This window comes from Mauremys mutica, chromosome 8, assembly GCF_020497125.1.
Source record: "Mauremys mutica isolate MM-2020 ecotype Southern chromosome 8, ASM2049712v1, whole genome shotgun sequence".
In the NCBI taxonomy this organism is placed as follows: domain Eukaryota; kingdom Metazoa; phylum Chordata; order Testudines; family Geoemydidae; genus Mauremys; species Mauremys mutica.
Genome location: NC_059079.1, coordinates 1,906,902 through 1,919,578, shown reverse-complemented (window position 1 = coordinate 1,919,578; position 12,677 = coordinate 1,906,902). Strand labels below are relative to the sequence as shown.

Genomic DNA, 12,677 nt, shown 5'->3' with positions numbered 1-12,677 from the left:
CCAGGGCTGGGCACCTGCAAGAACAAAGAGCAGGGAGGAATGAGGCTGAGCAGCAGCAGGAACCTCAGAGATGGATGTGGAAAGAGCCAGACAGACAAAAAGGTCAGGAGACTCCCTGGAGGCTTTTGGGAGAACTGGATGGGCTGCGGCTCCTCTCACCGCTGAGCGGCACAGACAGGAGTGGGTGGGGCTGAGCGCATCCAGGAAGAAGAAACAAGTGGGGCAGAGCCCGGGTGGACCAGCACCGTGTGCCTGCTGCTCGTGGTGACTCTGCCGGCTCAGAGTGCCGCAAGGAGCCCGGGGATGCAGTGAAGGAGGAGTTACAAGAGGAAACACTGTTTGGCCCCAGGATACTGTCGGATACCCGCATCCAGACACACCCTGTCCCCTCCCAAAGCCAATGGAGTCCGTTCTAGGGAACCTCAGGTCTCTCCTATGTTGCCAAAGCTAGAGACAGAGAGGAAGGCAGTGGGGAGTCACACCTAACCAGCAGGTAGATGTTCCTGCAGGTGAGACAGATGACAGGGATGGCTGGTTGGTGTCCCACAGAACAAACGATGGGGGTGAGGGACACATTGGTTATGTCTAGGCTGCAAACACCCACCCACTGCTGGCCCCTGCCAGCTGACTCAGGCTCGGGGGGCTCAGGTTAAGGGGCTGTTTAATTGCCATGTAGATGTTTGAGCTCAGACTGGAGCCTGGGCTCTAGGACCCTGTGAGGTGGGAGGGTTCCAGACAAGCCCGAATGTCTACACCACGATTAAACATCCCCTTAGCCCAAGGCTGCTGGCACAGGCCAGCCGCAGGTGCCTAACTGCAGCATAGGCATACCCCAAAGGAGCAGACATCCACTAGCCTGCTCTGGGCAGCAGGGAGGTGGCTGTGAATCCCGGGCAGGAAGCTGATAGATCTCAGTGCCCTCGGGCCACAAGAGCGACCAGCATGACAAAAGAACCAGGACAGGAGGAGGGGGAGGGGCAGGACAGCAGCTTAAAGTGAGCAGAGGAAACTGGTTGCTGGATTGAGACAAACGGTAATGCACCGAGGGTACCGTCAACAGTCCACAGACCTACAGCCTACGGAGAGAGCACCTGCTATGGTGTCAGCAGCAGTAGCTCAGACCCAACACCCGCCATCACCAAGGAGGAGCACTCAGGCCCCAGGTTCATGCATCCTGGCAGGCCAGACAGATGGAAAGAGCAGGTGGAGAGAAGGGGAGTGGACTCCCACCATCCAGCCCCAATGTTGGGACCTGCCACCTTGGCACGTCCTGATGGGATGGGTCCTTCGCTACTGTCACCGTGGTCACATCACGCCCTCAGCACTTCAGCTCCCTTATCCACAAAGCAGGGATAACACTGACCTACCTCCCCACGATGCACAGCTCAAACAGAATGATGTTTGTCTGCTGACTGACGGCATGAGGTGCTGTATTAGCAGCACTAACACCTCCCCATTTTACATTTACTGCTGTCGCATCGCGATCTGCCCACAGCCCCTCACCATTCATTATCACACCTTACTGACTGCGCGCTCAGCACTGTGTAAATCCCTCTCCTGAGTAGCTGCCAGCTCAGAACAATGTCTCAGAGCAAGGCCTGATGCCTCACGTTGCCCCTCTGGTGGTATTCCCTCCCCCTGGAGATCTGTGCTGCGCAGTGCCTGGCACCGAGTCTGTGCTGACGGCACGTCCCATCTCTGTTTTCCTGCCGCGGCAGCCCTAGAACGATGAATGCTGAACTGGACGGTCAGGTTTGCGCTCATTCCATAGTGTTCAGTGCAAGGTGCTTTACACATTCGTAGGTGATAACATACACTCAGTGCGCCCAAAGCCTGAGTATCCTCATCCCTGCACACCATGGGAGAGGAGAATTAGAGTCCCTGCCCGCTCCAGGGGGGACAGGTCAGAGTGCAGAGTCCAGCGGACCGAGCAGGAGGCTGGGAACCAGGAACTCCTGCGTTCTAGTCCCAGCCTTGAGGCCAATTCCCACTGGTAAAGGAGACTACAGCTTCCAGGAAGCAATGCTCCATCACGAGCCAATCAATCAGGCTACAATGCATGCTGGGATCTTTAGTCTCCAGAAGCAGCACCTGTATCTTAGAGGACCCAGTGAACCATGGCCTTGACTTCAGCAACGTCTGCCTAGAATCAGCCTATGCACCAACACTGGGATTCCCGGCAGTTCTTCAGACTCCTGCGGAAGAGTCATAGCTTGATGCACAGCAGCACCTAGCTCACCCAGATCCCTAATTCAGCCCTTCTCCTCCCAGGGAAAATGGGGAGAGGTGGTAAGCAATGAAGCGGGAACATGACCGATGAGACCCATGTACTCTCCATTTTGTGGGCATCAGTGCCACGGCCTGGAGGATGGTTGCTGCTCAGATACGGCCTAATTAGGGGCTCGGGAGCCATGGTCCAAGGGGGACTCTCCCCTAGCCCTTGCCGTCTCACGGCTCTGCTCTCCAGGGAGAGTCACAGCCAAGATCAAAGGGGAATCGACACACCTTGGACGTACAAAGAAGCTAGGGACACGGAGAGAGGAGACAAGCCTACATGAAATATGCTCTTTGGCTGCCCAGTGTCTGCAGTGCAGCCGAGCGGGGTCTCCCTGGACTGAGCTGAGCCATCTGTTTCTCAGCCAGGTGTTTCATTCCTCAGACACCGTGACAACAGGAAACCCTGTCCACAGGAGAGAAGAGGGGCAGAGCTGCGTAGCATCTACTTCCTGAGGGCTCTTCAGAGAACTGAGAGCTGGCAGCTGCTGCCCCTCAGAGAGAGCCCCAGACAGAGAGTCTGACAGAGCAGGAGTCTGCAGAGGAGCTCATGGGTCAGTGGCAAGGGGCCTCTGAACAGCACCCATGGCATTCAAGGCCCTGCTCTCCAGTCACTAGGGAGACTAAATGGCTAACCATGTCCCCCTTCTCCAGCCTGAGCCAGCTCAGCGTGCGGGCACCTGGGCAGCCTGCAGTGGGATGGACAGGAGCAGTAACATGTATGTAGAGAACTGGCAGCCCTGACCTCCTGGGTCTGTGGGTAAGGCAGGGGAAGAAGTCACCCAGACAGACTAGCATCGCATTGAAACCCTCAAGGCCGGGGCTTCTCTTCCCCTCTCCCAGTCTCCTATGCCCACATGCACCATCACTATCATCCCTCCACCCGCAGCCAGCTCAGTAAGCCACAATCCCGAGGCTTCCCCTCCACTCTCATCCAAGGGGACCAGGCCATCACTGCAGGCTCAAACGACACAGCCTGAGCAGGGAATGGGGAATGCCGCTCTTACCTCTGGGCATCCGGCTGGGAAATGGCATTGACGATGGCCTCCACAGCCGTGTCGAAGAGCTCCGGGTCCTGCAGGGAGGTGAAGGCTGCCTGGATCAGGTTCTCGCAGTCCATTAGCGGGATCTCCAGCTGCACCCAGCTGGAGAAACACTTCAGCACCTTCTGCTTGATGAAACCTGGGGAGTCCTGCTGCTGCAGCAGCTGCTCCAGCAAAGGGAAGACAGAGCTGCACTCCTGGGCCAGCACGCTGCGCACCTGCCCCTTGCGGTACTGAGGCAGGCGGCTAGTCTGGAACTCCTCAGGCAGTACTGTCAGCAGTTCCAGGAGTGCCAGGCAGCGTGCCCGTCCATCCACATTGGAGTCCTCTGCCTGGAACATGCGTACCATGTCCGCCACAGCACAGGGCCAGGCGTCAGGCATCATGCTGAGTGCCAGCGAGGCCAGCGCCACACAGAGCCGGGTAAGCACTATCTTGGAGCCACTGGCAAAGCGGGTGATCTGGCTGAAGAGTTGTGACTTGAGGCTCTCGTACTGGTCGGCAGGGATGTCGTTCCAGTAGCGGGAGATCTTGATGTGGAGGGCGCTGGCCCCAAAGTACTGGATCTCTGGCACCTTGTCCAGATTGAGGAGGAGCCAGCTGAAGTGCCATGCCTGGGGTGAGACCTGTGCCTGCATCAGCCATTTCTGAGCCAGGTTCTTGTTCTCAATATTTGGGTCGTAATACAACTGATGGAGTGCCTGGAAGAGAGAGAAAAGCATATTGGAACTGGAGCAGGGCTGGGCCATGGCTCACCCTCAGCCCAAGGGCCAGTCAACAGCACAAGGGACAGGCCCCCAAACCAGCTCTCCAAGCACTTGGTCATTAGGTCTCCAAAGACACCACCCCACTTCCCATGTCTTGGATTAGAACAGCTGATTTAAGCAACCTGCTTCACAGGACTGTACCACAGCACCGGGGGGGGGGGGGGGGAAGAGCTGCAGAGAAGTTACCATTCTCCTCGCATCCCCAAATGCTAAAAACGTTTTCTTCTCTTACACGTCTGTGCTCACCGCTGAGTCAGTTTGTTCCCATTCTACCCTTCACTTAGTCTGGACCATGACGCTAACAGGCTCAGCTTCGTTTCTGACTCATCACTGTCATTTGCTGCTTGTCAAGAAACAGCATAACACCCCCTCCTCTGTTTGGGCCTCAGAGGTCACCCCCAGCCTCAAAAGCCTATGGAATTCCCGTGGGGCTCTCGTGCCTCAGAGAGGAGGTAAACCCTCCTGACCAAACCTCCCCACTTCCCAGCATGAGATCAGACAGCACGGAAGCATGGCAGATACATTACAGAAAACGGCAGGGTGAAGACATGGTCTCTAGGGCATCTGTTTTTAAGGCAGTAGCAGGAGGGGGGATACAGGAAGAGGTTTACACAATGAAGGTGTTTTTAAACATTTGTGAAGGGGAGAAAATAGGAGAGAGTTTCCGAGAGACATACAGGGAGGCTGTTCCAGATGGCAGGAGATGCCGAGGAGGAGGCTCTTGCACCTCCGATGGGATGCATGTGCAGACGCAGAAGAGGGTTGTCCTCAGTGAAGAGTGAGCAAGGAAAGCAGGGGGGAAGGGAGAGACTTGTCCTGAGAGGCTGGCTGGCGGAAGCCCACGCAGAGCCTTAAGACTACAGACAGCAATACTGAAATGAACGAGGTCCCAGCTGGGACTGGAGCGGATGGAGTCTGGGCAAGAAAGCAGGCAGCAGGATTCTGGGAGGCTGCAGAACCCCGGGAGGGAGAAGTGGGGGAAGCAAGAGGGATAGCATGAAACCAGGATTGATTGACTAGAACTCAGCTCCCTGCAGTAAAAAAAATAAATCATTTTCTTTGCTGCCACAGTGCCCTTTGCAAGGAAGAAGCTGTACCAGGCTTGCAGGAGAGGAGCTCTCTCCTGTGCCATCCCAAAGTGTGAGAGTCAGGCCAGTCCGAGGGGTCCTGCTGAGTACTTCTATATCAGGGGATTTAAAAAAAATCTCACATCAAGCAGTGTGGAAAACCTGGTGAGTACTCTGCTAAGGGACCATCACATCTGTACAGCTCCTGGCACAATGGGACCCAACCTGGTCATGACCGTTAGGTGCTACTGCATTACAAGTGTCGAATAATAATTGTCAGGAGATGCCAACGATAAGGCTGAACATATAACCCTAACTCTACCCCTTTGCATGCACCATTATGCATTACAGCAGAGTCTGTGATTACTCAATCATACAGTTTCTCAAATAAAATACAAAGGTATCATGCCGTTTTATCTACAAGCTTGGGTGCAGCAATTTGTAGTACAGTGAACTCCTGCGTGTATGTCAAACAGTGTCCATTAAAGTCATTTAAGTGACAAGCACACAGTAAACAATTCTTACACAACATTACACATTAAGTACAACATGGCAGACTACTGGTGAAAATGTGCTGCCACATACAGCCCACCCAACTACGAAGCTAATGCAGCTGCAAGCTCATTCTCTGAGCTCAGACTAGAAGGTGACAGTGGATGCTGATTAAAGAGTTGCTGACTAGAACCTGATCCTGCCACTGGCTCTGAGCACACAGAGCCTGGTGCTTGCTGACCAGCCAGATTGCAGTGTAAACTATTAAAATACTGTACCTGCGTTATACAGAGAAGACCTTAGCACGCAGTCTAAATCTACGCCTGGCTAGCACACTGTGACACTGAGCAAAATGTGAGTGCACAAAATGAAAGCTAGGACTAGAGCTCCCTCCCGCAAGGCGAAGGCAAGACACGTGTCTATGTTATATTGCAGTATTTGGGAAGCAGTGGTAACCAGATGTAAGGGGGGAGAGTTAAGGGTGCACTATTGACTTTGCCACTGGAACTTCCTGACGTTTGAGTGCTTGAGCATGTCCCCTGCCCATCCTCTCCACATAGCGTTACACATCTAGCTAGAGCAGCTAGGAGCCTCCTGAGAAGCACAGCCCTCACCCAACAATGTGCTGCCCGGAGAACCTCACTCCTGTTATGAAAAAGAACTTGCATTAAGAAATCAAACAGGGAGGCAGCTAGAGACAAGACGATGTGTTTGCGCTGGGGCTTGCTGATTCAGGTTTGATGTGGAGTGTTCTGACTGGCTGCATTTGTGCCCGGAATCTGTCACTGCCTGCAGCATGCCAGTGAGAAATCCAGCTAGCAGATCCACTGGGACTGGCACCTACTGAAATCTGGTCTAATCTGATCCAGTTTCTTACACTGGGTGCCGCAGTGCTCTCTCCCTACCCCAGCAGGTATTACCCAGGGCGTGCCGCGCTGGGAGAGCACGCGTCAGGGCTACCTGTGCTCTACAGAACGCTCCCCGAGTGCATGCGTGCCCATGCCCCCAGGCAGAGAAGACACGGTCACTGCAAAGTTCTCATGCCAGGGCTCTTGAGAGGCAAGTGTTGGCACCTGCTGCTGTTTGACTGTCACTCCAGGCTGCTTCAGTCCTGCTGGACCATGGCTTCGGCTCCACAATGAAGCGCTGGTGATAGGAGACAAGCACGTTAGTCTGATGCCAGCGAAAGAAAAAGGAATGAAACTCAGTGCAGCGGAGGGGGGCAGGAGAGTGACAGCTCCAGGGAGGGCTTTGTGGATTCTGACCCGCCCAGTGTTTGTGTGTCTCTCCACAGCTCACCAGGTAACCTTAGACCTTGTAAACAGCCAGGCCTGCCTGGCATGCCCTCGGCCAGAGGATGAGGTTTCTCCAACATCTCAGAACTCCGCTGGAGTGAAAGTAAGGTAAGCCTGCTGTCAGTCTCTCTGCTCTACAATGCTGTGCATGAAGCTTTGGTAAGGTCCTAGCTACCTGCACGGCGTGGCAGCCACCTGGGAACTCCGACAAGCCTCCCATTGTGACAGGGCAGGTGCCCACTAGAGACAGCTCAGGGCTTTTAATCTGGTTATGTTGCGGGGCAGGGGAAGGAGTAACAAGCAAGCCCCAGGAGCCTGAGTGCCAGCTGACAGCTTTAGAGCTTTCATCCTAGTACTAGTATTTAAAAAAGGGAGCGTCGGAACCTGCCAGAGACCTGGCATCCCTGGAGCCCTCCCCTCCCTTTCTTGGCCTCCTCTGAGCTTCTGCACAGAGGGGAAAAAATAGCCATTTGTCTCCCTGACAGCACTCTAGGTAAATAAATAAGACTGGGGCTGCCAGCTCGCCAGAGGTGGGTGCCCAGACAAGACCGTCAGTGGAGTCGGAGGGCTGATAGGAGAAGTCAGAAATTCTCAGCTCCCTGCAGTAGGGGGTAAGGTACGGTGTCGGGCCTGCACCCCACGTACCGGGAACGCACTGTATGTTCGCACACTAGCCTGCTGTCCCCCAGGAGCCTCATGAAAGCAAGATGCGCATCTCCCGAGCAAACAGAGACAATACAGGGGCTGGTGCAAGGCCTGTGAAGCAGGCCTGGAAGACACCAGGCAGCGAATTCAGGAGCACAGTGCCTGTATGCAGGGCATGGCCCCAGCAACCTAGCACTGGCAGCCCCACAAAGCAAAGACAGTGGGGGCTGCCCCTCTAAAGGAGGGCACTGTTGGCTAGCACTAGCCATCATGCTGCTATTTCCAGAAGGAATCATTCTTGGGTTGTCTCCTGCAGAAGATGCTCCTTTCCCACGGGCCAAAGGCAGACCTACGCAGCCAGCATCCTATCCTTGCGTCAGCCCTGCCTACTGCCACCAAGCAACGGAAACCATGGCTACACCAAGCAACCAGAGCTCCAGGCCCCCCAGGAAAAGCCAACCACCTTCCCCTTGCCACGACTGGATAGGCTGAACGCAGAGTATCCCTAACGAGAGCAGGCAGTGAAACACAGGGCACAAAATGGAAATTCCCAGCTCATTCCTCACCAAGCACAGTCACTGGGGACAAGCCTTCTTAGGACTCCCCATGGACAAGCCCATTCTCTTCCAGACCACATGGGCAGCCTGCTGCTCCCCTCCAGCAGAGGCCCAGTGATCCTGCAGGGTCGCTGGCAGCCAGCACTGCCTCCCCTGGGTGGAAGGTGGGGTGACACTGGCCTTGTCAATGACACTGGGCCAATCCTGCAGTAACCACATCGTCCCTTCCCTACACCACACACTGGGGGGCCTCCAGCCAAGCCAGTTACTCCTCAGGCAGATCATTCCCAACTCAGCGATGGCAGGTTAGGCCTGGGGGCGCCTGAAGCCTCAATGGACCATGCAGAGGCGATGGCATTAGGCTTGGTTATTTCTGCGGTGGAGGGGAAGAGGGAGGATAATTACAGCAGCAATAGCCCGCCCTATTGCAGCAGTATGGGGAGGATAGGAAAACACCTGCATGGCATAGGTGCACCAGCAGAGCTGCAAGGGAGCACAGGACTGGAACAGCAGGGAGGCCGCGGATCTGGACCAAGCAGCCTCAGCAGAGGGCTGACGGTGAGAGGAGCTTCCTCAGCATCTGTGCACACTGTGCTTCTTTCCAACAGCACTGTCACTTTCAGGGACAATTCAGGGTTATGAGTTCAATCCTTGAGGGGACCATTTAAGGATCTGGGGCAAAAATCTGTCTAGGGATTGGTCCTGCTTTGAGCAGGGGGTTGGACTAGATACCTCCTGAGGTCCCTTCCAACCCTGATAGTCTGTGATTCTAAGTCATTTGCTTTTTTAAATGATTTAACTTAAGCCAGTGCAGCTTCTGCCTGTAAAGCCTGGCTTAAGAAAGCAATGAAGTTCTAGAGCCCAGGAGCTGGGGCTGGGAGACCCTCTGACAACAAGGAAAACCTTCCTGAGCCTCATCAGCCAGAGATGGGGCCTCTCCCCTCCTGTCTGCCAGGAAGGAGCTCAGCACAGAGACCAGAGCAAGATTTCAATATGGCTCCAAAGAGCTCCCAGGCACCTGGGGTGGGTGCAGCACTTGGCACTGTCTTGGGAACCAGTAGCATTACCTGCTTCTTAGCTGTTGGCAGTGAGCTTTCAGGTTAAATCAATGGCACCAGCAGGATGGTGAAAGGGAGACCTGGCCGAGCCCATGCCTGCCGTGCCTAGGAAACCCTCACAGCCCCACCTTCCCCACCACTGTTTTCTCTCTCTTTGGCAGTTTCATGCAAGCAAAAGGTGCTGGATTCACACACCACAGACCCTGAATATCCACAGAGCAAGTGCAGCACAGACCGCAAGTGCACCAGCCCCCTATACAGGCAAAAGACGATTTCCGACTTATCCCTGGGCTCTGCTGAGACGCCAGTAAAGTGTTTAAATTGCAGCCACTTGTCTGGATGGAGGCCACCCCACCAAACAATCAGTGTATAACCACCTTCCACCATTACTCGGGTCTGGCTTAGATCTCATGGCCTGGAGATGAAAGGCTCCATAATCCATTCCCAATTCTCTCAGGCCATTCATATTCCAAGCACCAGTGTTTGCATTAACCTGACCCAGATGGGAGTCAGAACCTCCCATTTCTAGACCTGTTGGATGTCATTACTAGAGCTGCCCTAAAACTCAAACGGCAGAGAAAACCCAGCCCGGTAGAAGCGCTGTCTATTCATTAGAATCAACTGACAAAGCTGCTCCCCCAGTAGCCCTCCCAGGAGTCCAGCCCCCAGCAAGAGCCAATTTTTCACTCAGTTCGTCTTGGAATAGTCTAAAACCCTGCTCTGGAAAAGCAGAGATGCAGGAGATTTCCGTGCTGTCACTGCAAAGGGCTTTTGAACCCCAGGGCTTTGCTTACACTGCACTAAGTGATTCCAGCCCCATGTCTCCAGAGTTGCCTTTAATTCTTATTCACTGCCCGGATCAGACATCGACTCATTATATTGGGGCTGTGCCCCTGAAACCCCACCCCCACCAACAGGGCCACACCCCCAAATTGTCAAGCCCCTCACCCAGAACAGCTCGCCAGCAGTTCTGAGCCCACCCAGCACAGAGCTGCAGCTACAGGAAAGCACAACATTGAGATTGCCAGGCCTGCAAAGGGGAAGGCTCAGGCAGGCTGGGGGAAGGGAAGCAGCGGATCCAAGTGAGCACATTCACCTACTCCCAGATTGCAGGGAGCTTCATTCCAGAGCAGCAGGGAGAGCTCCATTTCCGCACACAGCACCTCACCCAGCACATGCTGGGCTAATCACCACCCGGAGTGCCACTGACCTTTCAGAAAGCCAACATTTGTTCTATTGTTGGCGCAAACAAAAGAGCCGTCTCTGTCTGCGTGCGCCCTTGGGGGAAAATTCAGGAGCAGAATGATCCAGTAGACTAGAACATATGCAGATGAGACTGCAGAGCTCGGTGTTTATAGAGCACTTTGCAGAGATTCACTAATCCTAACTACCAGCCCCACACCCTTCCCAGGGGCATTGTCCCCGCTTTGTAGATGGGTGGACCTGGGACACCCAAGGCACAAAGGATGGCAGTGTCAGAGATGGGATTAGAGTCCTGACCACTGCCACCTACAAAGCAGAGGAGTAAGCCTTCCAAACACAGACCCGGGACAAACATGAACGAGGTGCCCACAGGCAATGCCTTGGTGAGAAAACCAGTATCTCTCTTTTTCTGGGAAAGAGGAGGATACTGGGATTCCCACTGGCTGTCTCTGGAGCTTGCGACTGGATCCATCTGTTGAAGCAGCCCCTGGAGAGTGCACATCCAATCCATTTTAAGCTCGTCCATCCCAGAGATATGACTGTGAAAGAGAACCTCTGTATCACTCCCCTCACCCCTCAAAGCAAGCACCAGAGCCTTTTGGCTGCTGGAAGGAAAGTTCTCTGCTACTCTGCCTTCACCAGCAGTCATTTGTGTGTTGTCCGCGACTCCATGGTTAACTCAAATGCCTGGCTGGCCTTGATGCTGCTCAGAGCTTTTCCGGGAAGCAGCAGGAGCATGCCCACTAGATTCTATATAGCATCAATGCAACTGACCACACCCTGTTTCATTTTACTCTGCCACTGCTTAGGAGAGCCTTGAGCAGTAGCAGAGGCACTGCGGCTGGCTGGCTGCAGGCTCAGGCAGATCTCACCTTATCAGTCACACTCTGAAAGCTCTTCATAATTGTAAGAGCTAGAAACAGGTTGATTTTCTGACAATGAAAGCTTAAGTTCTGCAGAGCTGCTGGTGTAGGACCCCACCAGAGGCAAGTAGAAAATGGGGTGCTCAAGCCCCAAACAGAACCAGGTCCGTCCCCCTCCTCAGCCTTGGGTCTTTGTAACAATGTCCTGAAGAACACCTGTTCACCGGGCCACTCAGCTCCCACTTCCTGTCCATCATTTTCACCATGTTTAATTTGTGTCAGACAGCAACAACAGACAGGTCAGCTTCACCTTCTGGCTCTCTAGCTCCAGACAAGGGTTAAGCCAGTGGCCAGAAGGGGCAAATAAAAAATATTACCTACTACCTGAATGACTGATCAATCTCGCTGTGCTCATGGCTAGTGTATAATATAGTTGTTACAAACAACTGCAGTCTCTCAGGAACAGAGCAGCCACCACACCCAATCAAACCCATGGTCTGGTTATGCCAGTGTCCTGTCTCCAGATGTGGTCAGGGCCAGATGCTTCAGCAGAAGGCACAAGAAACCACCTACTGGGCAAGTAGGGAATGACCTGACTGCTTGGCACCTCCCACAACACACACACACTTCCCATCAGAAAAGTTGTATTTATGGATGCTCTATTATCCATATGCACGTCCAATAGTTTTTCTTAATCCTACTAAGCTCCTGATCTCAATGTTCCCTTGTAGCAATGAGTTCCACAAGTTAATTACATAAACTATTTCTTTTATTCGATTTTCCATTTGTCATCTTTCATTGGAATTGGCTGACCCTTGTTCTCATGACAGATGGTAGGGAGTACCTCCCCACCACCTCCAGCCCCGTCATCACTTCTTACACCCTCTACCACATCCCCTCTAGAACTGCTCCTTGCCTGTAATTTAGGTTGGACATTAGGAAAAAGTTCATAACTGTCAGGGTGGTTAAACACTGGAATAAACTGCCTAGGGAGGTTGTGGAACCTCCATCTCTGGAGATATTTAAGAGTAGGTTAAATAAATTTCTATCCGGGATGGTCTAGACCAGGGGTCCCCAACCCCCGGTCCGCGGCCTCTTAGAAACCGGGCCGCGAACCGACCCAGTGCAGCTTCCGCAGGCATGCCTGCGGAAGCTCCAGCTGAGCCCCGGGAGCAGCGGACCTCCCGCAGGCACGACTGCGGAGGGAGCGCTCGTCCCGCGGCTCAGCTGGACCTCCCGCAGGCACGCCTGCGGAGGGTCCGGCAAACGAAACCGGTCCCTGGACCCAAAAAGGTTGGGGACCCCTGGTCTAGACAGTATTTGGTCCTGCCATGAGGGCAGGGGACTGGACTCGATGACCTCTCGAGATCCCTGCCAGTCCTAGAGTCTATGAATCTATGAATCATTATTTTG

At 54.0% G+C, this 12,677-nt stretch overlaps 1 protein-coding gene across 2 annotated transcripts in view; it reads right to left on the bottom strand.

Moving 5' to 3' along the window:
• The window catches only part of IPO13 (importin 13), a 59,759-nt gene that overhangs the window by 41,415 nt on the left and 5,667 nt on the right, over positions 1 to 12,677 (bottom strand). For both annotated transcript variants that reach the window (XM_045027008.1, XM_045027007.1), the window contains exon 2: positions 3,282 to 4,018. In XM_045027008.1, coding sequence (XP_044882943.1) covers positions 3,282 to 4,018 — 737 coding nt within the window. The remainder of the gene's footprint in view (positions 1 to 3,281; positions 4,019 to 12,677) is intronic.